Here is a 27,288-nt window from a genome sequence, read left to right on the forward strand (position 1 = left end):
ACTTGTTCTTGCTGGATTGAGCACACATAATGGAGATTCCCTGTCTGAGTTGCTTTCTGGAAGGCGGAATGGCACCAAGTAACCTGTGGTGCCTTCCACCCCACTGCAGCTAAACAGGACCCTCAGTTTCTCAGATCCTTTTCCTACAGATTCTTTTCAGGAATTCCTGTTGCAAGGACGTGTACTGAACAACTAAGGAGGGAACATGCATCAACCTCTAAAGGATTTGTGATAATTTTTTTAACTTCTGTCATTAAGAGTAACACTCTGCTGCAGAGAACTTGGCCTGTAACAGCATCTGGTGGGTTTTTTTCCTTTATTCTGCTCCTCCATTTGCACACTAGCATACTGGCACAGGAGACTGCACATGTGAGGAAAAAAAGTTAGAAGAATTGATGTTGTAAACTGACTTGACTGTCAGGAAAGAATTTAGCATGCTTAGTTGCTCCTGTCAGATGGCAATAATAAGTCTACTTGCCTTGGATTTATTCAAGTCAAGATTTATCCAAGTCTACTTGCCTTGGATAATTATTAATTATTGTTTGAGAATACTGTCAAACAATTCTATTACTTGATGTTGTACTTATTTCAAGGTTCATATGGCTTCTGGTAGACATGTTAAAACTATGTAATATCCATTTCTATCAGATGAAGTATCAGTCCCCGGCTAAGAAACTGAAGCTGTTTCACCTCAGCATATTCTGACGGACTCACTCAGGTGATCACCAGGCAACAGCTAAAGCAGCTGCTTCAGCACGATGACAGCTCTTAACCCTTGGGTGAGGGGCTGAGTGAATGCTCCCCCTGCTCCATGATGGCTGTCCTGTGTCTTGCCTTCCCTCTCTCTCCTGCACTCTTACACATTCCCCGAGGCAGGGGTGCGGGTGACTGGAAATGGGAAGTCACCTGATAGGATGCTGCCTGACTCCCTTCGCTCTGCACGGCATAAGCTCTCCTTGCCTAGTGGTAGTGAAAGCAACTCTGCAAGGCTTTGCTCTGCTCAGCAAGCTGCAGAGTTTGCTGCAGATGCAAAACAGAAATCCATCCTTCTACTGCCTACTTACCATCAGGAAGGTTATATGTCTTCTTGCCTCTTGTTCCTTCCCCCAAACCTCTGTTCTCAAAAGGAAGCTCTGTTCTGCTGCTAGCAATGCATCCTGAGACACGGCTATGTTGGTGTTGCCCTGCTTTCTGTGTGTGGGCATTCGTGTTCACATCCTTGATTAAAGGTAGGCTCTCTTTGATACCAGTTTCTAGAATATTTTCTAGTTACTGTCTCTGCTCCTGTTTTCTTAAATGAATTCAATGTAAAGCTTCCACCAGCTGTTTCTAACCTGAAATCTGTAACATTTCAACAGTATTTGAAAAGAGCTAAAGCAATAATAGTTTTACAATGTAAAACTCTTTATTTTTGTTTGCTAACTAATGGAAGAACTGTTTCTAGAAAACGATAGAAATGGATTAGAGTTCCTAGTAGTTTCATTTAGTGTTTGAATTTGCAAGCACTTAAACAATGCAAGCTATGGATGTGCATGGTCAGTACTCACATTTTCAAAAGTGACAACTTTACCTATTGTTCACTACTGATTATGATCTGTGTTTTAAATATGCTGCAGTCATTCCTGCTCACAACTGTCACAGAGTTTAGCAGCATTTTTTTGCTTTTAGGACACATTTATTTTGAAAGTCTCACTTCTGCAGTTGACCAAGATGTGGATTAAATATACTGCTTGTGTTAGCAAGGCATAAGAAACTGTCTTAAAGCAGCACCATGGGATAAAACCTAAGTACTTGTCTGGTTTCGTTACTTTATTTGAAAGCATGTGTCTATTAAGAAACCAGTGGGAAAATTTCAAATTAAACATGATTTTAGACACATTTACTTTAGTCATGAGACTTCATGTTCCCACAGTAATGTGCTTCTAATCACAGTGCAATGGGTGGTGTTGAGGAAATCTGAAAAGAAAAATTTTAGTTCTTTTTTGAATGAAACAATACATGATATAAAAGAATCCAAACTTCATGACACATTTATGTGTCTTCTCTGAATGATGCAGAAAGGACGAAGTAAAACATCAAGTTTTCAAATTTTTACTAGAATTTTCTTTCCATACATGTAAGTGACCAGTAGCCAACATTTCATCTTGCAGTCATGATAATCCCCTGCAATTTCAGAATGCTTTGAATCAATTTAGAGGTGAAATCTCTTTTTCAAGAACAGGGGAAGGACAGTCTAGTCATTAAAGTGCAGTATACTGAGACCAAGTGTCTCCCTGCAGGACATCTGCACATCCACAGGCCCTTGTATTTACTGGAGGATATGTAAATTGCAAATTTATGTGCCAGAGACCATGCTGCCTGCCACAAACCCCTTCTATGTTTAGTATTTCTAATCATAAAGGCTTATTATGGTTATTTGCCTGATGTGTTCTAGTGCAATCTGGGACATATGCAAAAAATTTATGACAATGAATCTGAAAACAATTTTTTCCACAATTGTATCAGTAATATCTTTGGGATCATCATATAGCTTTGATAACACAGCAGTGCACAGCATGAGATAGATATTCTAAATCTTGAGCTTATAAAGTATTTTTATTTTGGGTGCTGAATTACAGTAATGTATTGTAATAGCAAAGTTATTCAAGAAAATTGTTCTTCTGAGCTGTTGTTGCCAGAGACAATAAAATATAATATTTTCCTTTTGACATAAAAGTGTTTAGCCTTTAACACTGTGAAAATAATTTTCAGGTTTGGATTATGTGTAACAGGTTAGGAGCATTCTTCTTAATGCTGCAGTGAGTCAGCTCAGTGCCTGTCACATACCTTGTTTCTTCTAAGCCATCTGGTCTGCTCTTCATTAATGAGGGGTTACAGCTGTGATCTGCTCGTTCCCAAAGAACAGTTCTGTATTACATAGATGCATGCTATTCTATAAGAAATGTTAATATTTCCACTTTTTTCTTGTTCATAGAACTTAATAAATGAACTTTCTGCAAAGAAAAATTGTGCTATCTAAAGAGTGGAAATATCAATCATGAGGATAAAATGCAGTCATAATGTTTAAAATTAGGAGGCATCGTTGTAGTCCCCTAATCACCTGATAGAGATTTTGATACAGTAGTTTCAGCCTCAAGCTTTTAGTTTCTAAGTAGTTATGCTTTTCATAAACACCCTGTTTTACCAGGAAGATTCACAAAAATTTTAAAAAATCTATCACATTTCTACTTCCTATATTTCAAACCACCTTACTTTGGTGTGATACCAGGGTGGGTCTAATGGAGGCTCATATGCTAAACCCAGCTTAGGAGACAAAATCTCTGAAGCCATTACCTTACTATTTGAGGAAACAAGGAGTAGCCAGCATTCTGCAGGAGGATGTTTTCAACTGACACCATACTGGCAGCCTCTCCTCTCTGTACTCTGGTGGCTTTAAACATGGTCACAAGCACAAGATCCAGAAATATAGCACAGACTAGTATGTCATCCAGCACCTTCTTCCCCTTTTTCTTACTTCTGGCTTATCTGTTCTTTATCTTTACTAATACAGATGCCACAGCCTGCAAATCAGAGGAACGGTTATTTCACAAACTCTTCTCCGACTACAACCAGTTCATCAGGCCAGTGGAAAATGTGTCTGATCCTGTTACAGTGTATTTTGAACTAGCCATTACCCAGCTTACAAATGTGGTAAGACTCACTGCAGAATACTGCTGAGCTTTGGGGATGGTTGTAAACACATGCAAATCGCTGAAGCAGGACATGTAATTGTGATGGCTGCACGCACCCACAGATCTTCTAGCTTTCATTTAATCCGTGTCTAAGTGCACGTGCTGAGACCTTTGCTGTTCTTTCAGTCAGATGAGTTGTTCCAGTTGCTTGAAGAAGTTGTTTGAACGACACAGATTTATTTCATTTCTCTGTAGCATCAAACCCCTCTGCTCCAGGTAGCAGCCTCCAGAGCCCAGGGCAGAACTACTGAATGTTCAATCCCACTCTTCACAGGGCTAGCACACTGCAGAGGCACCTTGTGTGTCCATGCTGTGTGTAGCATGTGACCAGTTCTCCTTTGGGGCTATTGTCATTTCCCAGTAGTCCTGAGGGGAAAAAAAAATTCTCCTTTTTTGCATTTTTTTTTCAATCTATTTGTTTCAAAATGATGTAAGGGAAAAGTGTGGCAAGTGGAAGAGTGGTGTTTTAAAGCATGGAGGTGGGGATCATGTTGCATGTTTTGGAATGCAAATGGGTGTGGGGCAAACATGCTGGGCAGGACAGAGGCAATGTGGAAGAAGCAAAGCATCACCTTTCTGATTCATGACTGATTGGCAATTGCAATAAGTGACTGTAAAAAGAAGGTCTCTGTGTAACAGTTACCTAATTTAGTGCTGGTCAAGTGCATCTGCTCTAGAGGTTTGCATAGAAATTCAAAACACTGTGATATAGATGTCATTTTCCTTGAATCTTGACCAATTCTGTACTGTGTAATAAGAGCTTTTTAAACACTGAATCCAACAAAATACACAGCCACAAGAAGAACATTATTCTTTTGGTACAGGTCAGAGCAATTCTAGGTTGTGTACTCTCCAGATACTCAAATGCCTGGCAAAACAGTGCAGCTTTCTGTATATCTGATATTTATGGAGCATTTTCAGTAAAGTTTTATTAATTTTTCAGTGAGTTGCACATAACAGTGTACAATGTGTAAACCTCTTGAAAGATGCTAAAAAAAAATCTGCTATCAGTTAATGTGAAATTCTATTTTCCAGTTTTATGGGCTAAGCCTTTGGCCATCTCAGGATACTCTAACGGTTGATGCCTGTGTTTCTTTATAGGATGAAGTCAATCAGATTATGGAAACAAATTTGTGGCTAAGACACGTAAGTGACTGTGTTGCATTTCTCATGCATTTTGCATCAAAATTATTAAATGTGTGTTATTTGTAAGTTACATCTATAGAATAAGTTTTTCTTTTGTAACAAGGATTTAAAAATTAATAAGTAGTAGCTCCACAATTGAAAAAGTAATTTCTTCATTCTTTTTACCTAGAAGTTATATCTTCTTTCTTTCCTGTGGGATATATTCTTCTCCAACTTCATGATGATTGGTTTTCTTCTGGAAAATCAAGCTGGATGTACTCCTTAAAGAGTGATTAAATATGCCACTCTGCAGTCCTAGGTCATCCCCACCAAAATATTTATTAGAAAAAGGAACATGCCTCCATTATTCCTGATAGTTTTAGTATTTTTACATAGGTAAGGATCCTTATAGGACTTAAACTGCTGAGAAAATATAGCTAACTTGAACCATTTTTTTCAGGCACTGATTGTGGTCCACGCAAAGTTTTTTGTAAAAAATACCATACTCGCGATAGGTGAGAGACCATGGAGCATGGCCTCATGATAGGGCAATAGACAGCAGTGCAAGAGAGCTGCTGTGCATCCCTTGCTGCCCTGACCTGGTATGTCCGTACTCCCGTGGAACCAATACTCTCTTCTGGGAGCAGCTGCCTGTTCATGTGCAGGCGGGCCAAACATGGGGGTGCTGGTCTCCTCTGGTGCTGTCCTACTCTCACCTGTGGGGTGCTGCAGCAAGATCCCTATTTTCTCTTGGCAGTGGGGAGGTAACCTATCACAAGCAAGTCTCTCCACTGATGTTGCAAGACAGAGGAGAGGTCTCAGCATGCCAGCAGTTCATAGCAATTGGCACCCCATCCCGTCACAGAGAAGAGAGCAGCAATCAATGGGAGCAGTATTCACACATGTTCAGTGTTTCTCCAGGTCATGGCAGTCCTGTCTTTTGGACCACTGTCCCCTTCTCCACATGCTACACTTTACTATAGTCTGTCATTTTACAGGAAGAGTGTGAGAAACAGATATTTGTTGATAATTTAAAGTTTTGTAATTCTGGTCCATTCTTCTTTCAGATTTGGAATGACTACAAACTGCGATGGGATCCCAGACAATATGATGGCATTGAATTTGTTCGTGTACCAGCAGATAAAATTTGGAAACCGGATATTGTCTTGTATAATAAGTACGATGATTCATTTTACCCATTTTATTGATTCATTTGAATCTTTCTCTCAAAAATGTCCCCTTGCAGCACCTGTAAAAACACCCATTACATTTTACTTTTGCAGTAATTTTTATTTGGTTTTGCCTCATTTGTCTTTCAAGTGCTGTGGGAGATTTTCAAGTCGAAGGCAAGACGAAAGCCCTCCTTCACTATGATGGAATGATCACCTGGACCCCACCAGCTATTTTTAAAAGCTCCTGTCCTATGGATATTACTTTTTTCCCATTTGATCACCAGAACTGTTCACTCAAATTTGGCTCATGGACCTACGATAAAGCCAAAATTGATCTTCTGATCATCGGATCCAAAGTAGATATGAATGACTTTTGGGAAAATAGTGAATGGGAAATAGTTGATGCTTCTGGCTACAAACATGATATCAAATATAACTGCTGTGAAGAGATCTACACAGACATAACATATTCTTTTTATATTCGAAGGTTACCAATGTTCTACACCATAAATCTGATCATTCCCTGTCTTTTCATCTCATTCCTGACTGTGTTAGTTTTTTACCTGCCATCTGACTGTGGCGAGAAAGTTAATCTTTGCATCTCAGTGCTTCTTTCTTTGACTGTATTTTTACTGGTGATCACAGAAACAATCCCATCCACTTCTTTAGTAATTCCCCTAGTCGGTGAATATTTACTCTTCACAATGATATTTGTGACTCTGTCAATTGTCATCACAGTGTTTGTCCTCAATATACATTACAGGACTCCAATGACACACACAATGCCCAAATGGGTAAAAACCGTCTTTCTTAGCCTGCTCCCCAAAGTCCTGTTGATGCAGAGGCCACTAGAACAGCAGAAAAAAACCACCTCTATCAAAACCAAGAAAGTATCAGACAGTAAGCTGGGCAAGTCAAAGCACAGCAAACACAAAGACACCAAATTGCACAAGGAGCAGTGGTGCAGTCACCGCAATCAGCCGACTGAACTCCCTACCACCAAAAGACGGCTGAGCCATCAGTCACTGAGATGGATGGCAGAGCACATGGAGTACTCTCCAGAGGTGAAGGATGTCATTAGCAACGTGCAGTTCATCGCAGAGAACATGAGATCTCAAAACAAAACCAAAGAGGTAAGGGAGGTAACCATCCCTTTAGGGCTTGTTTTGATTGTATTGAAATCAGTGGTGATGAGAAGGTGGAGTGCCTGCGTGTAAAGATCAGGGGCTAGGTCAGCAGGGCACATGTCCTGGTAGGAGTCTGTTACAGACCACCTAGGTAGGATGAACAGGTGTGTATTCTACAGGAGGCTGGAAGAAGTATCATGATCACTAGCCCTTGTTTTCATGAGGGGTTTCAACTTGCCAGGAAGCTGCTGCAAGTGTAACATAGCAGAGAAGAATCAGTCTAGGAGGTTCCTGAAGTGTGTGGGAGATAATTTCCTGACACAGGAAGCAAGCCAACCAGGGAAGGTGCCCCACTGTACTCATTGTTTGTGAACAGAGGACTAGTGGGAGATGTGACAGTCGGAGGCCATGGGCGCAGCAACCACAGAATGATAGAGTTTTCAGTTTGGGGTTAAGTTATGAGGGGTGCCAGCAGAACTGGATCTCCAGCAGTTAGACTTTGGCCGGTTTAGGAAATTAATTGCCAGAGTCCCTTTGGAGTGAGTCCTGAATGTCAAAGGAGTCCACAAAGGCTGGACGTGGTCTAAAAAGGAAATGCTAAAGGTACAAGTTGCTGGGGAAGAAGACCATCTAATGGATTGTTTGTGTCAGGTCATAATTTTTTTTTTCACATTTGGGATTACTGTAATAGAAAATGGTGCACATTGGAATTTAAAGGGTTCTGTGGCCACATCCTCATGTGTAAACACAAACTGAAAGAAGCTGCAAAAGGATTTTCTGACAACAAGAACTCATAAGGAACAGAAATTCTCTGACACTTCAAGATATTTATAGAAGTTTTTAGAACCTAATGAAACATATATCTTTGATCTGTCATGGAATTTTTGCTTTTTGTTTTGAAGCTTTCTAGATGGCATGATAGTAAAATGATAAAATCCATTTAGATGCTATGATGGTAAAATCAATTTCAAAGCTAAATACTGCTGTATTAATATTGAAAATCACAACAACTTTATGAGGGAAATGTTGATATGCATTATTTCTATCGGAATATTTTGCTGAAATTCATACTACTTCAGTGAAATCTAAAGATCATCTTTATTCCCCCCTTTCTTTATGCCCTGCAGAAGAAGTTTTGTCTGAAAGAAAAATAAATAAATTTATGAATAAAAGAGTAGAGTTAAGCTGGTGACTGAATTCATAGAGTGAGAATATAGTACATGCCAGGCTGAAGCAAAAGACAGGAATCTTTCGCCATAGAGGAGGATGGGGATTGAGCTAAGCCCTCCCTAGTACCCATGGCCTTAGTGTTTTGCTTAACCCACACATTTCAGCCCTGCTTTCATTATCACACCAGCTTCATAAAACATATCCATGTTCTGATTCAGCTGCTTTCTCTGATGGTCTCCCAAAAAGAAGTTTTCCATACAGTTATCCAAATAACTTGTTGTCTTGATTATACAGCTCAGGAGAAATCCTTCTATGCTAGTTTCAGTGATTTCCATTTTGCAAATCTCTCCTGCCACATGAAATTTTATTCTTAGTCCAGTGTGTTCATGAGCAGCTTTATATCTTATCTTTCAGAACATACTAGAGATGGGAAGCATGATTTTTCATTTAGAAAAATCCCCTTTTCAGGGAAATATCAGGATTTATTCTCAGGCAAGCACTGAGAAAAATTATTCTGGAGACTGCTTCTGCTTCAGCCAGATATACAAAGCAATATGGGTGGTGTTATAGTGTGTTAGTCCTATATAAATAAAAGCCCTTTAAAATTGTAGAAACATTACAACATGTTGTAGAAACATGTTTTCTACAACAATTGTAGAAACTCCAAGCTGTTGGAGTTCTTCCTGAGTGTGCTTTCATGCAAAGTACAGCTTCCATGTCTGATTTTCAGAAGTCCTCTAAGGTTCTTCCCTGACTACCAGCCTGTTTCTGTTCATGGTCATTTTATTATCATGGCCACCCTCTTTTTCATAACATCCCTATCACTCAACCCAACAATAATGACTATCATAGCTATCCTCTCAGTAGCACTGGGAAGTTGGATAGGATTAAATGAAATACAAACTTGAAAACTCTTACCTTATTTATCTGTTTCTCACTTGGGCTGTATTGCCGTTATCATAGTCTACAACTTCAAACTTACCCTACTTAAATTTTACTTACACTTCCCAATACCTACTGCTGTATTCCTCACCCTCAACACGATCAAAATCCTAAAGCCAGTATTTTCTTGGAGGCAAATATAATAAAATTGGGAAAACAAGTGGAAGATCCCTCAGCAGAGAGCTTTTACCTAGTTCCTCATTTATATGTGTGAATGTTCTTCTGATGCAGCGTTTCTTGTGCAGTACAAGTTTAAAGGTACAGTTTAAAGGACAGCAACTTCATTGAATGTGGTTCTAAGGTCTGTCTCTCAGCCATGCAAAATCCCCTCTGTCCTGGTTAGCACATGACACTGCAGTTTGCTCAGCTGGAACCCATAGTCCATGTGTCTGTGTGTCCAGTTTCCTGAAATCAGTAGGGCTTGATTGGTGAGACAGTGTTTCAAATCTGACCAGATTAGCAAATTGTGTCTTGTGTGGGCTGTCAGGATAAATCCTTCAACAGGGTTTAGTGACGTGCAGCTATGGTGGCTATGCCTGCTGTTAAACTATCCCACTCTTCACCCACCACATGATCAGGTCCTATTTGTTAATATCAGCATCATAACCATGGATAAGCTGCCCTCAGACTCAAATATTTAGAACAATTCAGCAGACTAGACAGTGTTGTATGTTCTCAGACAAAAGTGGTAAAATACCATTAGAAAATCAGCCCCCTCTGAAGAGCTGTGAAAACTGCAGCAACTATAAGCATGACAAGCAACATTCCTGACTTGCATGTGTTCTTCCTTACATTCAAAAGCACAAAGGGAAATTCTACTGCATAATGTCAACTCACATGCATGTGTGAGTTGACAACTAACATTACATGTAGTTTATCCTTCTCTTTTTTTATTCTCTTGCAGGTGGAAGATGATTGGAAATACGTAGCTATGGTGATAGACAGAGTATTTCTGTGGATATTTATAATCCTGTGTGTGTTTGGGACTGTAGGGCTCTTTATCCAGCCACTAATAGCAGAAACGTAACTCAATCCACTCCTTTTTATCCACTTTGGCTCTTGTTTCATTTTCAGTTCAGAAATTTACCTTCTATTTCTCTCCTCTAACATAATGTGTCTGCTCACCACCTCATCAGCACTCAGCCACAGAGGCTCCCAGAACAATAAAGTATGTGTTTATATCTATGTTTATAAACAGACAGATCTTGAGCATTTATTCATATTTGAAGACAAACAGACTTAATGTTAGAATGTGAGTTAGAATGCCAAGTGAGGCATACACATTTGAAAACTTCGTGCTTCTAAAATCTTTTAACATTAGTTTGATATGCCTCTTACCTTGCCATGTGACCAAAGTCCCCTTTACTTCCTGATAGTGAGTACCAAGACCTTGATGAGCTTCAGTAGGATTTCCAAGCCACATATCTCATCAGGTTAACAGTGGTCCTAGTCCACATGTTCTGCTCTGAAAACTCTTTCTTGCTCAGGCTCAGACATAAACCCAACAGAGAAGGGTTTGTCCCTTACTAGCTACTTGTAATAGACAGAACTGGTTTGACAGCAGTGGATTGATCTGAAGTTTTGTGTTTTTAAAACCCAAGACCAACCTAAATTATGCATATACCAGCAGAAGAAGGATGGATACCATGAATCCTATGCAAAGCTGTTTCAAACAGCTGTGCAGCAGTGTTCTGTTTCCTGACTCCTTATGGGTCTGTGCTGTGTGTGCAAACCTGAAATTTAGGGCCATGTCCTTTGGGGCTGATGTTGCTGCTCTGTAACCAGGTCTCAATCCTAGTGCGCTTCCTCCTGAAACACTTAGTAGATGTGTTCCTGATGTGGTTTCTATAAAATGTGGTTGATTTACCCTTAAGTCCCTTGTTTGTTTATATTCCTGTTTTGTGGTGAAAGATTCTTTTTAAAAGGCACCACTACAATTAAACCAAATGGTGCCAAGAAAGCAAAGCCCTTCTCTCTTATAAGAGCCTCTAAATTTAAGTGTACAGTGTCAATGCAGTGTTTTCAGTGTCTGCCATGCATCAGTCTCTGCTCTGAACATCACCAATCCTTGGAAAGTAAGACTCCCTGTTTCTGAAGTCACTGACTGGCCTTTCACTCTTTTTTGATGTTTCATAATAAAGAGAATGGGAATGAATTTGTGTATATATTAGAGATAAAGGCATAATGGCAAGAATATAATTGTCTTAATCTGCCCAGTCATGACTGTAGAAGAACGAGTAGAAGAAAACTATTATTTTCTGTAATCCCCCTGAATGTTGTTCAATTATGTATCAACTGACATACAGATGTATGAAAAAGCATGGCTTATTTTGTCAGCCTGTCAATTAAATGTCACTCCTGATATACACCTTCTTGAAGAATTTGTGGTTTGGGGTATTTTTTCAGATTTCCTGTTGTAAATGTGTTTATAGATGCTACTACTTGGCTCTTTAATCAGAAAAAAGGTGAGGGAAGAGAAAGGAAATTTGAAGAGGAGAGCTGAATTCTGAACCTAAAAACCCCATTTCTACAGAAAAGACGTCTGACTGTCAGCATTCACTGTTACACTCTATGACCATCCAAACCATGAAAATATTGTGGCTGAAGGTTCATTGCATTGGTGTCTTAAGCATGACAGCTACAGCCCCACAGTGAGTAATCTGACTTCAGCAAAATTCCTGATTTACAAAGTCATCTTCTGTCTCTTTTTAGTGTACTATTTACCCTTCCTTTCTCCAGCTCAGTAACTTTTGGACCCATCTTTTGCAATTCTCAGCCATGCTTGACACAATCAATAGTGGGAGCCTAATGTACTCTCGCCAGCTTTGTGAAAGTACTTGACTGAATGTAGAGAGGAGAGATGGAGGACACAAGAAGCATCTCAGCATGTCACCTTGAAGAAGGCTGCAGTAGGTGTGCCCCTGCAAGCAGACATGGAAGAGCTCACACAAAAATGACAGTTTTGCTTGCCCAAGTCTTGTTGAAGGTTGGGGGACCTTCTAAATGAAATAACAAGAGAAGTTACAACTAGAGCTAGTGCCATCCAAGATGTTAACTTGGGTCACACATTGTGCACAGCCACAGGAAAGGTCTATTTTCACCCCATGAGCTCCAAAGTCACATCAGCAACACCCCTTATTAATATGTCTCAGTGATGAATGTACCACTGGCAGCAAGAATTCTCCTCTCCTTGGGAGTGACAGCATCTATGAATTAATTTTAAAAGCACAGAAGCAATTCAACAGCTCAACATCTCTTTACATTCTCTTCCCAAGGGAGACCATTCTTCCAGTTTGCCTCCACTAAAAGGCCCAGAAGAGTTTTTCATATTTATCTTTTGGTGAGTGGGTCATATATATAAGTGCCAAAAGCAGTGCCAATGTCTCAGAAAACCAGTTCCCAGAAACTGAGGCAGCACAGGTCAAGACAGTATTAAGGCAGAAGGTTACTCTTTTATTGTTAAGACTTGTGATTTGCAATGTTGTCATCCACAGACAGAGCAGATAGAGCAGAGGGATGGCCCCACTGGAGGACTGTCTGCCCAAATGTCCTCTCTAGTTGTGTTTTTAGTGGCAGACCTTTGTGGGGAACATGTTGAATGCCTTTGTGGGCCAGCAGCAAAGAGATTTAGAGAAGCTCAGGACTGGGCAGCACAAGGGAATGAGTAGTGAGACTACAGATGTAGCAGTACCAGATGCAATGCTAGGAAGACTCAAGGCCAGAAGCTATACCTGTGCAGTTTTCATACATCTCCAACACATGAGCTCTGCTGATCTTCACCAGCGTAAGCCAGAAAAAGCAGCTTGGCATCAGACACAGACGTGTGAGACAGAGCCATGTGTTTCTTGCGGGTGGGCAACCAAAGTGTTGCATGGTAGAGACAGGACCATCTGTCAGATGGACACCTGAGGCAGTTTCCCAGGAGAGGAGGCTGTCATCTATCATGGCTAACAGCCAGCCTCCTGGACGTAGTGCTTATAGGGAATACCTATCACTACTGGACCTCAAAAGTCTGGAAACACTGAAGAGTTTCCTGGCTCTTTTCCTACAGACATTTCACAGTACTGTCTAGGGAAGCAAATGCACTTTATGCAAGAAGAGAGGAGAAACTGATAGAATGGTCAATGTGTATGAGTTTTACAGTTTTAATAGTCAAGTTTTATTGCAGTATCTTACGCTAAGATATCTCTCTCTATATGCCCAACTAAATGAGTTTATTCCAGCAATATAATAACCACATCTGAATGCTTCTTGCTCAAACGCACAGAGAGAGCTAAAAAGTAATAAGGACTTTCCAAGAACTTGACAACCCCTCTGTTGGAATAGATTTGGGACAAAACTTTTAAAATGGGCTACAGTCTAGCTTTGTTGACAACAAATCAACAGCAAACTCCAGTGTATGGACACCCCAGGAATCATTTACTAAATACATCTTTATTAATAATAATTGCACAAGTGAACAGAATTTTCTACATTGACACAACATGATGGGATTGCATTAACTCATGGATGTCTGGTGTGCATGCACAATCCAAGCACAAGAACACCTCTATGTATTTTTAACACTTTCTAACCTTCATCTCTAGAGAGACAGTTTCAAGGCTAGCTAAAACTTTAATACATATTTAGATTGTCAAAAATTGGATCTCCAAATCCCTTGCTAACCCTGAAAATATTTGCAAGCTCTGAATGGGATTTTCGAAAGCACACCATGTTGGAAAACACTGCCCCAGCAAAAGTAGTGACAGCTTCATTCCTGTGTTCAAGAGTTTCACCTGGGTGTTTTCTGTCACATCTCACTTATTTAACACTTTTAAGAGCTGTTTCTAATCATGCAAAAGGATCCCATAATAAATTAATCAAAGCAGTGAAATTCTGAATTGCCTAGGAAACCTGGACAAGCCAACGTCTAAAAATGTATCTTCCTGGTGACCAGCCCACCCCATAGCTCTCAAGAGAAACCCCACTCCTGTAACAGCCAAAACTTTCATCTGCCAAAAGAGATGTCTGCAGCTTCCCTCCAGCTGAACATTTAATGAATATCACTGTCGCCTTATGGAATAGCACAGCCACCTTCGCTTAGGTGATCTTCCACTTGTGAACAAGCAGGTGAAGGAATAATAGTTTCTAAATGAGGAAAAATCCTCAGTTTGTCAGCCTTCTGGTATGCTACAGAGAAGCAAGCAGCAAGCAAAACTGCAAATAATACTGAAAAGTGGGCAATCCCAATGGCTGAGGTGAGAGACAAAGTGTATATGCCATAAAGGCTGGTAGCAGGTGGGCAGTGGTAGGTTCTACCCCTGTCGAGCTGATCCTGCAGTAAGGTGAGGCTAGACAGTCAAGGTTTTAAGCATCCTACCTGAGAAGAATTTATACGTTTTCTGATGCACATGCTATGCAACTGACAGTTCTGACACATGCATAAAGCAATCTGTAGACACTTACTGCTTTTTAATTGGAAACACAGATAAACTGAGTAGAGATTTGTGTTCCTACTGTAACTTTTTTTACAATGTAGCATTTTAACTGGCAGATCTGCCTTTTAAATATAATGATTGTGCAATGCCTTCTATTTCCAATTTTAACTAATAATCTTGGCTTTTATAGTAATACAACCAAGCTGACAATAAAATAATGATAACCCAGTTGTGCAACCCCAGTTCACTTTAGGCCTTGGCTGTGCACCAAGCTCTTCTCTGATTTCAGCAAAATCTGTAACTGATAGAGTTATTGTTAAGATTGAAAGCACTAATAAATGCCCACTGTTACCATCATCTTCCCTCATTCTTGCTGCTGCTTCCCCTCTTGTACAGCAGAGACCAAGCTCCAAGGCACCACCATCCCTTGGCACCGTACTTGTATGTTACTGAGGGAGCGTTTTCTATAAAGTGTTGCTCAGCCACATCCGCAATGCAGGGGTAAAGATGAGAATTGAACCCGTCACTGACACCACCAGAAATAACCACAGGAAGATCCGATCCAGGACTTGAGCTACAAACTTCCAGTCTTGTACAACCTGGGAAGGACAGAGGGAGGATAAACATAAATAGTAACAAGCCTGGTACTGTGTTGATACTGCTACGTACATTTTAGCTCCCCGGATCTGGTTTTAAAGTTACACTTTTGTAATATGTGGTAGCCTAAAACTAACAGAGATCACCTTTTCAGGACTCATAGCTGCAAATCACTCAAACCCCCAAAACAATTCCGTAGTTCTATGCACATGGTGATGAGACTTCCTCAGCCTGTGCAAAAGCTTTTAGTTAAGTGCATATATGAAAATTTACAGACTTAGCCTTGAGGATGGCTTTCCAGTGAACTTTTTACAGACCTGCATCTTCCTGTAAATGCCAGGATGAGGCTCTGGCACAGCACTTGGACACAGGCATTGATTCCAGTACAAACAGTTTCATTTACTTGTGTTTGCTTAAGTGATTTGTTGACTCAGATTGGGTACACTCAGGAGGGGAATTTTGAATGGTGAGTGCTGGCACAACTATGCATATTAAAAAGTGCTAATTATTAAGGTGATTCAAGGAACCTTTTTATTCAAATTATTTCAGCTTCAAACAGGTATTAGTCATGGACAGTATGTGTTCACACACTATATGTTTGATTTACTGCTCTTCCTTCTGCTGTAGTCCTCTCAGCACAGTTTAAACAAAGCCTCCTCTTGCTAGGAGGATGCTAACAGAAGTTTTTTCCAAATGCTGCTGGCTGCATTGCTCTGCTGTCCTACCCTTGCATGAGATTCATTGTTTGCAAACACAGTAATTTGCTATTTTAAAAGCCAGGAGGCTCATTGAGTGGTGAAGGATATTAGTTGGGAGCTAATCTAAACAGGTGTTAGTGAAAATCTAGAAGACCTTCACTCAAAACAGAGCAACTATGCAGTGCACTGTATGTGCTAGGAGGCCAGGACTGGCAAATGCCATAGAGCTTGCCTGTAAGTGTAAAAGTTACATTTTTGATGATATGAGTTTAGAGGCTTCCAGATTTGTGTGTATCCCAAGCTTACACAGGACAAGGTTATTCAAATAAACCCAAACCAGGAATCGCTCCAGGAGAGGCTCCTGTGAAGAGCAGGGACTCTCACAGAGTAATATGCTTCTCCTTGAAGCTATGTGTTGTCTCAAAAAACATATTATTTATCAAGGTCTGAGGACGAGTATGTCTCAGAGGAGAGCAGGAGGAAGAGGCAAAGGGAAAAGCATGCAAAAAAGGAAAGAGTTTGGAAGCCATTGCTGTCAAGGAAAGTGTGATTCCCTCCTTGTCCTCCCTCCACCTACCTGTCTGATGAAATGCTCCTTTTTAACATGCCTGGAAATGTACCGAATGGAGTCAGCCGCCTTTTCCAGAAAGGCAATAACAATTTTTTCTCTGTCTTTTGCTTGCTTGTATTCCTGCTTCCCCAGAAACTTTGATTTCGAGGTTGTCCCCTTTTCTTCAGTCTCTGAGAATGAGCAGCGATCTACATAGGCCTTCATGCATAGCAGACGAGGCAACTTCTGGAGAAAGAGCCTTTTAACCCAGGGTGCCATGGGATGGTAAGTTGCTGAGGATCGGTGGTGGACATTGATAACAAACACAGTCACAATGATAGAGAGGGTCACAAAAATCATGATGAAGAGCAGATACTCACCAATCAGAGGGATGACTTTGGAAGAAGAAGGGATTATTTCCTCAATCACTAAAAGGAAAACAGTGAGGGAGACTAGAACTGACGTTGACAATGAAAGCTTTTCACCTTCATCTGAAGGTAGGTAAAATACTAGGACAGTTAAAAAAGACAATCCCAGGCAAGGGATTATTAAGAAAAGAGTGTAAAACAATGGAAGGCGCCTCAACACAAAGGAGTAAGTGACAAATGGGTAAGAGTATAGCCCATCCTTCCTATTGCCTTTCATACCTTTAGCATTTAAGATCTCCCACTCCCCATTATCAAAGAAGTCTTTCCTGTCTACATTTTCATCCACTAAAATCAAGTCCACCATATTGCCGTCATATGTCCACGACCCAAACTTCATGGAGCAGTTCTGCCTGTCGAAGGGGAAGAAGGTCACATCCATTGTGCAGGAGCTCTTATAACTGGCCGGTGGTGTCCAGGTCACCACTCCATTGTACTTCACTATGGCTTTGGTCATCAGGGATCCCTCAAAACGTCCGTCAGCACTGGGAGTTGGACAGGAAGAAACAGTACCAAGTTCAGGACTATGTTTGCCCCAGTCGTACCCCATTCGAGCTTTGCTTTCTATCCCTCACCTGGAGCACAAGGTGCACAACATTCACACTGCCTAAAGAAGCAGCCTTCTGACAGCATACACAAGCCTCATGGTAGCTGACATGCCTTGCCCAAGCTCTGGCCCAAGCCCAGAGCAAGGAGCCACACTACTCACTTTTCAAACAAAACGATGTCGGGAAGCCACAGAGACTCAGAGGGGACCCGGATAGCGGTGATTCCACCGTATTCATCTGGATTCCAGGAGAGCTTGTGGTCGATCCATTCCTATTAAAACACAGCGGAGTTCTCTGCCCACTCATATGCAGAAGCCTCTTTCCTCACCCTCACATGAGCCTCAACAACTGCATGCACAGCATAGCAGGCAGAACCTGCTATGAGGCTGCTCAGCTGCAGAGAGGGTGCCAGATGGGTAAGTCTGGGAGGTGTTGATCCCCACAAGCACTGCCCCTCCAGACACAGGTGAGACCCAAGAACCCATCCCTAGGCTAGCAACCTCAAAGCCAGCACTCCTCAAAGCCAGCACTTGACTCTCACTTCACTCACCACCCTGCACAGCCCACCTGAGAGTAGTCTAGAATGAAGGAGCCACTTCCCTTTAGTGCAGCAGCTTTTCTTCCTTCTGAGAACCAGCCCAAGCGGGTTTTGGCTGGCACAGACCCCATGGAAGACCCCATGGACCCTATGTGGTGTGGGTAGTAGCACTCAAATGAGTAGAGGTGGCCTCAATTCACTTTTCAGTGGAAACCTGGCTTTTTTATGTGAATGGAATACAACATCTAATACTTACACACTGTCCATGCAAAAAAAAAAAAAAAAAAAAAAAAAGGTCTTTCATCAGAAAAATCTGCAGACTATTGCAGGAAAAATAATATGTTATTGTAAAGTATTTGGTTACAAAAGCAGGGAGAGTCTTCTCCATTTTCATCATGCTGAACTCTAGAATAATTTCTCTCTCCTTTTTTTGGATTTTCAGATAGGGAGGTCATAACAAAGTGGCTCCAACAACCTGGAGATTTCCACAGAAAGGCAATGGAAAATCAACTCTCTGATCCTTGTTCATTATTAATGAGGATATTCATTTGTCCACAGAAATAGCAGCAACGTCATGCAAGAGATGTAGACTGTGGTCAATACCAAGAAGTGGAAAATGAACCAGTTTCCATTAAGCTGCAGTACTAAGAGACCTCCAGGGATGTGGAGGTCTCAGCCTTCACTGGGTAATTCCCTCCATGACTTAAGGATGAACCAAAAAAGCAATACTGTCTATTAATTGTTCATAAGGTTCCCTTCTTATTTCTTTGATTCCACATTATTTTCACAGCTGTACTAGAGACATTTGTTATTGTTCAGGCATGGAAAGAGAGAAAGGGCCATTGCTGTTCATAGCCTCAGAATCAGGGACAGAGTACACTACTTTTAGCATTATCTTTTCTCTGAGGATGGGTATCTAACAGATGTCTCCAGAAGCCTAGGCTGTTAAGTGGTCACAGTCTCACCTGTGTCCTGGTCACTTCCTGTAACAGCTACAATGGGGCTTAGGCTGGAAACATACATCATGCAAGGGGACAGCCAGGGCCGAACAGCAACCAACACAGTCATCTTGTAGCCTCCACTAACACAAGAGCAGCAAATACCCTGTGAACCACCTGAAGATAGAATCATCCCTCTGGAGTTGAATTGGAGCAGCCCCTTGGCCTGGGTGATTTGCTCCATCTGCAATACTCCTCGCTTTCCCCCGCCCTGCATTGATTTCTCTCCCAGCTAAAGTGCTCTTTCGTGTCTGCAAGGCTAATGGTTGTTTCTTCTTACTTGAGCAGAAAATAGGTTGTGTGCAGATTTGGAAGATGAGCAGTTTAAAACAGGAATCTCCCTGTGGGCTATGCTGACACAAACCACAGCAGCAGATGCATAAGGCTCTTTCCTCTCTTCTCCATTTTTTCCAAGTTGCTCCAGACTATGCAATTGCTCTGTCCTTCCTCCAGTTCTACCAAATTTCCATTTCTGTGCTGTCATTGAAGAGTTTCACCTACCACTAGTGGAACAAAATACATTAGACTCACATTCTTGACCCTTGCTACTAGACCCCATAGCTTGCCTGAATCCAGACACTTTCTCAGCAACCACTAAAGGCTCCTCTGAACCTTGTGTGTCAGCCTGCTTCTGTATCAAGTCCCACTGTCTTGAGCACCAGGATGTTTGAGGTTAACAAAACAAGGAAAAGAAAATACTTGTGTTTAAGGTTTGCTTATCCAAGAAAAATAAGACTCTTGCTGAGAAAATATGAAGGTGATCAGGAGCAATCAGCATGGATTCACTAAAAGTAAATCATGCTTGACCAACCTCACTGCCTTCTATGATGAAACAACTCCCTGGATGGACAAGGGGAGAGCACTGGATATTGTCTACCTTGATTACAGCAAGGCTTTCAACACTGTCTCTCTCACAATATCCTGGTAGGCAAACTCAGGATGTTTGAAGTGGATGAGTGAACAGTGAGGTGGATTGAGAGCTGGCAGAATAGCAGATCCCAAAGAGCTTGTAATCAGTGCCACAGGGTGGAAGCCTGTCACTGGTAATGTCCCCCAAGGCTCCATACTGGGCCTGGTGTTGCTTAACTTATTCACCAGTGACTTGAATGAAGGGCAGATGCCTTCTCAGCATGACATAAAGTTCACAGGAGTGGCCAATACCCCAGAGGGGTGTGCAGCCCTTCAGAAGGACCTTGACAAGCTGGAGGGATGGGAAGATAAGAAACATCTGAAATTCAACAGAGGCAATTTCAGGGTCCTGCACCTGGGGAGGAACAAGCCCAGGCACCAGCACAGGCTGGGGGTGACCTGCTGGAAAATAGTTCTGTGGAGAAGGACCTGGGGGTCCCGGTGGGCAACAATTTGTCCATGAGCCAGCAGTGTGTCCAGGGGCCAAAAGGTCAGTGGGATCTTGGCATGCATTAGGAAGAACATTGCCAGAAGTTCAAGGGAGGTGATCCTGCCCCTCTACTCAGCCCTGGTGAGGCACATCTGGAACACTATGTCCAGTTCTGGGCTCCTCAGGACAAAGAAAACATGGAGCTCTGGAGGAGGTCCAGCAGAGGGTAACAAAGATGATGAGGGGACTGGATCATCCCTCTTACAAGGAAAAGCTGAGGGAGCTGGGTTTACATGAACACACAATTTCCACAGCAGTACACATGGTCAGGCACAGGTTTTTAGTGCTCAGCCTGAGCTCCTGAGGGCACTTATACATGTGAAAACCACAGCCTGTGGCTCATTTTCCACTCCCTCTGCATTACCTTGGGTCTTGATGTTCTCAGCTCATCAGATGGAGAAGCGGTATTAGAAATGGTAACAACTCCAGAGAGCCCAGTTCTGGGAAATCACAGTCTTGTGTTTCCCTGAGGAGCTGCCCTGACTAAAGTCTGAGGATTCCAAAGGCTTCCAGAGACAACAGTGTGTCTACAGTACACAGGGCTTGGACCTGCAGGTGGGTGCCACAGTCTGCAAGGAGAGTGGGTTGGAAAGGAGAGAGAACAGATGAGGCCAGATGAGGACCCTTTATAGAAGGAAGGGTTCTGCTGTCTGCCCAAGTGGATACTCAAAGTAAGGGAGACAAGATGTGGTCTTGTGCTCAAAAGGGGCTCTACAATTGCAGCTAAAGGTGGGGAAACTGTAATACTGCAGGGTATTAATTCAGGGCAGGCTCACAGCAGTTGTATTTGGGTCAGGGAGAAATTTCTCCAGTAAAAGGGGAAAATCCTGTCTTCCCCACAGTGAGGGCAAGTCTGAGCTTTTCCCTCTTCAAGGGAGAGATCTTTACACACAATATCCATATTGGTTTTAGGGGTCTTGCTCCAGCCAGAATCTCACACTCACTGCAGCAGTATGGGACCCAGACTGAGAGAAAAATTGAGTCACACTTCTCCTCCACCAGCCCAGCGATCCCCAAGAACCTTTCCTCATGGCATGATTTCAAGTATAGTTTGGTTTTTATGTCCTCTTCCTGGGATCAGCTGACATCTTTACAGATACTCACAAGGCTGATTTAATTGTCACAAGGTCAATAAATTGGTGCAATGTAACCTAAACCAAAAACAGTATTCTTCAGGAGTGAAGAAGAAGAAAGGAGACCTAACAGTTCAACTTGCGCCTTTCTCTCATTTGTACAAATCACTGTCAGTTCCAGAAACAATTATGACAGAGAGATCTGAATAATTTGCTACAGCTTTTAATGGGAAAAGGTCTGTGGTGCGTGTGTTTAACGTACTGGCCTCTTCTTTCTCTTTACATATGCTGAGGAATGAAGAAATCTATCTGAGGCGCCACTCTTGGCTCAGGCAAGGGAGACAGTATTTGTGTGACCTCTAAGTATGAGACAGGATAGTCCCTCAGTGCACATACAACATCCCAGGGATAGCCACTGCAGTACCAGCTGTGTCACTTCCCTGAAACAAATACTGGCTTGAGCACACAGCTGGGGTGCAGATTAGGAGAAGAGGGTACCCTATGTCCTGAAGGCCTGCTTGCTTGCATTTCTGTCTCTATACATAGGCTGAAGTGAGAAGAGTGAAGTAAAAACTTTAGGTTAGGTATCTTGGTGCTGGCCACTCAGCATCATGAAATGGGATGGATGGCACAGTGGCTGGCAAACTCAGATGGCTACTCAGCTCAGCAGTTCCCATGGGGAAAAGGGAGGTCTGATGTGGTCTAATTTACCTGTTTCAGCCACACGTTGGTTGTCATCAGCTGATTCTTCTCATCCTAAAGTGACACAAGGGAGAGAGGATTGCAATACCAAAGCAGCCATTAGAAACAGACCCTATGCCTGCTGGGTCCAACCCTATGCCAAGATGAGGAGATCTCTATGGTCCTGTTTCCCCATAGGCTTGGGCTCTTCAGTCACCATTGAGAGAAACTCTCTTTCTAGGTGCTGTCCCTGCTATTGCTGGGAGCCTCTGAGGCTGGAAAACTGAGGTCCAGCATTTCACAGGAGCTCAAAGGGATCATACACCGAAGACCCAGTATGCAGCAGGGCTCCGCCAGCAAGTGGAATCAGGTCACACATGGTTGTAGGTTCATAGGATAGCTCATCTCCTGGCACTGCTCAGCCTGGAGTGAGTTTGGAAAGGTACAAGCTGAAACACTGTCCTAAGTATGTAAATAAAGCAGAAAATTAGAATGTGCCTTCCACAGCACAAGGGGACATTACCAGGGGCAGGGGGATGTAAGGAGCACACTGTTGTGTGGGTACCTCTGGGCATTGTGCAAATTCCACCATGCATTGCAGCAGAAAGAGAAGGGAAAATCTGCATAAAGGCAGAAACACAGGATTAGCTATTTACAGTTTTATCTTAGTGACCAGATGGGTTAAGACTTGAACTATCTTTGGCCTCAATGCAAGCCTGCTTGGAATGAATAATGTCCAACCAGCTCTTACTCTCTCAGTCCTCTCCTGTAGCTGTCTTGTCATTAAATTGCAACATAGATGTCAAGGGCTGTCTGGCATGGGTTGATTGATTAAAACCTTATGGAAATTAGGGCTTATTCCCTGAGAACAACAGGGAAAAAAGGACCTTCAGGTTTCCGTCAAAACGAATGAGTCCTACAGTCCATGCTAGGGGTGGAGGGGAGTGAGGGGGGAATGAAGATCATATCACCAGCAGCATTTCATGCTCAGTGTTTTGCTGCCCAACCATCACTGTGCATTTCTTGTGTTAGGAGGCAAAAGCTAATTACATTACCAGTCCTCTCAGGTGAAGGCACAACTATCTATAAAAGTGGTGTTTTACTAACATAACACTTACCACATCCACAAGCTGTGATATCTTTAGCCCAAAAAGGACTTTGATGGTGTCGTTGGAGTTTTCCACAGGGCGGACCCATTTCTGATAGCCTTCAAATAAGTGCTTGAGGAGCGCATCCTCATTTTCAGCAACTGAACTGAAGGCATTCACATCTGGAAGAGAGCAACATAGAGTGGAGGCATTGCCGGAAAGAATACATGGAGAATGCCATGACCTGAAAAAGTGAGACAGAGCAATGATGTGAGGAAAATTCACCTTTGGGCAGCTCTTGTCCTGTACAGCAAATTCTGCAGGAATTCAGATGCACAGCCTCTCAGCAGAACCAGGACCAGTGAACCGAAAGGCAAGATAGCCCAAGCCCAACTCACATATAAAATAAAATCATCAGACCAGAGCACTGATGACTTTGTACTAGGTTTATGTTTTCCATGGACTTTCTGCAAAAGCAAAAAGAGCCCATCTGGCAGCAGTAGGAGCTGGATGATGCAGTCAGAGCTAGATCTGACATACAAGCACAGAGCCATCATGGTCTGTACCTGCGTGACTTGTGACTCTCGCAATCACTGACACCATGCTCACCCTTCCCCTTGCTACCATGAAGGGGGAAGGGCAGTTAAGACCCTCCATCCTTTCCCAAACTTCAGCCCCACTCCCTGTGGTGTTGAGGTTCTGACATGATCTCCATCTCTTCCCTTGTGCACATACACAGCAATCAAGGGTGAGAAGGATTTTACTTCTCTTCAAAGCCACCACGGAGGAAAAAAGACTGGCCCCACACAACAGGGATCACAGCCAATATTGCTGTGTCAGCAGTCAAAAGGGACCTCATATGACACTATCCAGGGCCTAGCTTGTGCCTTGCCAACCCCAGGGTGAGCAGAACATCTGTGCCTGGATTGCCAAGCATTAGGTGCAGGAGTGGTCTGCAGGCAGAGGGTCATGGCCCATGGATGGTGCCAGGATCTGACAGAAAGAGAGCCCTGGAGGGCACAGTCAATATGCTCCCACACTGTGTGCATCAACAGAGTTAAGACAGCCCCCAGCAGGGGCCCTGTGCCACATGGAGGGACAGGGCACTCAAACCCAGCAGCCCCTCCAGTGAGATAACTGGAGGCAGAGGGTTTTGCTCTGCCTCTACATGGAGGAAAGGATGTGACCACAGACCACTATCTCTGCCCATATCCCCTTCCCCAGCAGCTGCTGTCCATCTCCTGAGCACAACAGGCTCCTCCACCTCGGTCAGAGACTGTCTGAGACTGCAGACAGGGCTAGACCTCATAGTGAGCAACACAGGTTGAAGCACTGCTCAAAGCAAAAACCTGATCTCATAACAGAGCCTTCCATGGGACAAAATCAATTTTTAATGCTCTCTGGATCCTCTCAGGATAGCACAGGGTCCAAGAAACACTGTTATCCCCCACTTCCAGCCACAGCAAGATACCATTCCTCTTTGAGGAGTTATAAACTCTGAAACCTAGTGCTTGCACTCACAGGATAACAACTTTACTTGTCAGATGTTCTGGCACAAGCTGTGTTTGTCCTCTGTAGCTGCAATACAGGTGTGGTGGAGTTACCAAGCCCTGGGCAGGAAGAGGCTGGCTGGTCACAGGCAGCTTTGTCTCTCATTTCCACCTGCTCCATCCCAGAGCCAGGCATGGTGCATGAAGCTGCCAGCATAGTTTATAGCGGTCCTGCAGCCACACTCTGCCTTGTCGCTTTGTCACAAACCCTTGAGGTCTGCTATTTCCACAAATGCCCCTTCTGCTTGTTCCAGGGTTAATTTTCATGCCAGAGCTGACCCTAGCTCCACCATAGCAAAAAAAGGACAGAGACTGCGGTCTGTCCTAGGAAATTAGATTGGCTGCCCAAACATGGCAGACAGGTATGGCATCTGCAACCAAAGGAAGAGAAAGAACACATTTCTCCCCTCTCACCACCCACAACCTCAGAGGTCCAATCCCTTGACTACTAAGAGTCTTTGCAGAGACTCCATCTCCCAGACATTTCTCTTTCCCTTTAGGAGATTCACAGGGGTGTATGGTTATTAAAAAAAAAAAAAAGAAATTTAACAGAAAAGCCATTGAATAGAAAAAACCATAACCCCAAAATATGCACAATCAAAACCAGCTCTTACTGCCAGAATACATCCCTCTGTTTTTGAGAATGACATACTGCACACATATATGCAGCCACACACCCTCTGTGTCCACGGGTGTGTACGACCTCCCTCAAAAGAAAATGGTGCCATTTCAGAGCTCACATCTCACATAAAGTTCAGGTACCTAATGCTCCAAGTGGGTATAGAAGACAGGTGGTAAAGCCGGGTTTGGGGCTGGATATGTTGAATCTCATCTGCAGAGGAAGCCACAAAAGTGAAAAAGACTTGAGGATCTTCACAAGGAAGAAAGTCAGAAGGAAGAAGATTGCTGCCTCTATAAGACAGCCTCAGTACTTTCACAAAGACTGTTTAAAAGCAGAAGTTATTAATAAGAAATATCATGTGGGAAAAAAGCCCAACAGTTCCTTTGACCAAGCCCTACTTTATGATTAAGCTAGATAAAGCCATGGAGAAAATACTGAACAAAGTAGAACTGCCTTTGAAAAAAAAGAGAGAAGCAGCCATAGGACAGATACATCCCTGAATCTATCATATGATACACTGAGAGGCAAAAACTGGGGAGTTCCCTGGCAGGTTAACATGCGTTCCAGTATTCAAGCACTGTCTGTCCTCTCCCCCCTCCCCCGGGTTCCTGTCTCTCTCTGTGATCCGTCCAAGTAGTAGTTCCCCACGGGTGCAGGACAGGAGTTCTGGGGCAGAAAGTCTGCTAAACAAACGTGCAAAACACCCCAATTAAGTACAGACAATACACTTAGCCTTTTATCAGTTTGCCTGAAGCATTTCAGATTTTCTAATCGTGACAGAAATTCTCCCTTAATTCTCTTTAGCAGCCAAAAGTCGACTTTAGGATTTTTTGTTAATTTCTAGCCAACAATTGCCCCATCACCAGTAATTAAAACCTAGTTGTCAAACTGACCGTGGTTGCAATACAAAGGCAGCAACCGATACAACCCTCTTCTGCCACTTACACAGTGTTTAAACGATTCACTGTATCCCAGAAAGCAGCAGCTAACCGGCGAACAGAAAAAAAAAAAAAAAAAAAACAAAAAAAAAAACCAAACTTGAACACTTGCAGCTCAGCTTGGAAGAAGAAGAAGAAATCACACCTACCTGAGCGGCTCAGACACAGCGCAATGAGCACTAGGCAAAGCATGGGCACCACCGTGGCTTTTCCTTTAAATCTGATCTTCTGTTTCCATTAGCAAATCACTCTCATCTTTGTAGGGGACTAAAACAATCTAGTTAAAAATCGAAGCAGACAGTTGAGTCTGTAAGGCAAAGCAGCACCTTTCTAGCCTTATCTTGCCTTCATTATGACGCTTGGTAAATCACACTTCATTGATTTTCAGTCAGCTGTCACATCCCATAAGCCTTAAACAGGGCTCTGGGTCCTAAACCCTGACTGATCTCTTTGTGGCAGTGTTCACTTGGCTATAAGCACTGCGGTCTAGGAGTATGCGGTCTAGGAGAGGAAAGTCTTTTAAGGAGGAAAAATATCTTTTATGCTACTGCTAATTACAGCTGGAAAAAAAAAAAAACAAAGTAGGTTGCAGTTCAGACCCAAAGATAAATCAAATGCATTAAAGATTATCTTTTTTTGTTCCAGCTGTATCACTTGTAGAGACAGACCTAACTTAACTTATTCCATGCTACACTTGCTGTTCTGGAGCTATAAAATGGATTTGGGGGGGAAAAAAACAGTAATAAGCAAGTGGGAAAACGATGCTGATTTCTAAATTTTATCTCATACACAAAACATCACAGGCAGCAGCATGGAAGTCCTTGAACAGTACTATCCACTGGCACAGCTTAACAAGAATGTTGCCCCAGGATCTTGTGTTTAGCAATGGGAGTGGGAAT

At 42.6% G+C, this 27,288-nt stretch overlaps 2 protein-coding genes across 4 annotated transcripts; one reads left to right on the forward strand and one right to left on the reverse strand.

Annotated features, from left to right (window-relative positions):
* Positions 1-830: 830 nt before the first annotated feature.
* CHRNA6 (cholinergic receptor nicotinic alpha 6 subunit) lies at positions 831-12,058 on the forward strand. The gene is made up of 6 exons (XM_068175877.1): positions 831-1,229; positions 3,551-3,690; positions 4,833-4,877; positions 5,924-6,033; positions 6,177-7,161; positions 10,172-12,058. The coding sequence occupies exons 1-6, from the start codon at positions 1,151-1,153 to the stop codon at positions 10,292-10,294; spliced, it is 1,482 nt and encodes a 493-aa protein (XP_068031978.1). The 5' UTR covers positions 831-1,150; the 3' UTR covers positions 10,295-12,058.
* A 2,438-nt stretch (positions 12,059-14,496) lies between these two features.
* Positions 14,497-26,964, reverse strand: CHRNB3 (cholinergic receptor nicotinic beta 3 subunit). 3 transcript variants are annotated; one of them, XM_068175780.1, is made up of 6 exons: positions 26,539-26,964; positions 23,310-23,461; positions 22,222-22,266; positions 17,664-17,773; positions 16,557-17,439; positions 14,497-15,283 (listed from the first exon to the last, which is right to left on the reverse strand). In XM_068175780.1, the coding sequence occupies exons 1-6, from the start codon at positions 26,579-26,581 to the stop codon at positions 15,149-15,151; spliced, it is 1,368 nt and encodes a 455-aa protein (XP_068031881.1). In that variant the 5' UTR covers positions 26,582-26,964; the 3' UTR covers positions 14,497-15,148. The 3 variants fall into 3 exon arrangements, with proteins under 3 accessions (XP_068031881.1, XP_068031883.1, XP_068031882.1); XM_068175782.1 differs by lacking the exon at positions 26,539-26,964 and adding an exon at positions 23,565-23,698; XM_068175781.1 differs by lacking the exon at positions 22,222-22,266.
* Between the last annotated feature and the right edge of the window lie 324 nt (positions 26,965-27,288).

The sequence above is a fragment of the Anomalospiza imberbis genome, chromosome Z (assembly GCF_031753505.1).
Source record: "Anomalospiza imberbis isolate Cuckoo-Finch-1a 21T00152 chromosome Z, ASM3175350v1, whole genome shotgun sequence".
NCBI classification, from domain to species: Eukaryota; Metazoa; Chordata; class Aves; order Passeriformes; family Viduidae; genus Anomalospiza; species Anomalospiza imberbis.

Coding starts and splice junctions, on each gene's coding strand:
- CHRNA6 (XM_068175877.1), top strand. CDS start 1,151: ATGCATCCTGAGACACGGCTATGTTGGTGTTGCCCTGCTTTCTGTGTG. Junction 1,230..3,550: donor GTTCACATCCTTGATTAAAG/GTAGGCTCTCTT, acceptor TTACTAATACAG/ATGCCACAGCCTGCAAATCA. Junction 3,691..4,832: donor TTACCCAGCTTACAAATGTG/GTAAGACTCACT, acceptor GTTTCTTTATAG/GATGAAGTCAATCAGATTAT.
- CHRNB3 (XM_068175780.1), bottom strand. CDS start 26,581: ATGCTTTGCCTAGTGCTCATTGCGCTGTGTCTGAGCCGCTCAG. Junction 23,462..26,538: donor GCTGTGTCTGAGCCGCTCAG/GTAGGTGTGATT, acceptor GCTCTCTTCCAG/ATGTGAATGCCTTCAGTTCA. Junction 22,267..23,309: donor TATCACAGCTTGTGGATGTG/GTAAGTGTTATG, acceptor GTGTCACTTTAG/GATGAGAAGAATCAGCTGAT.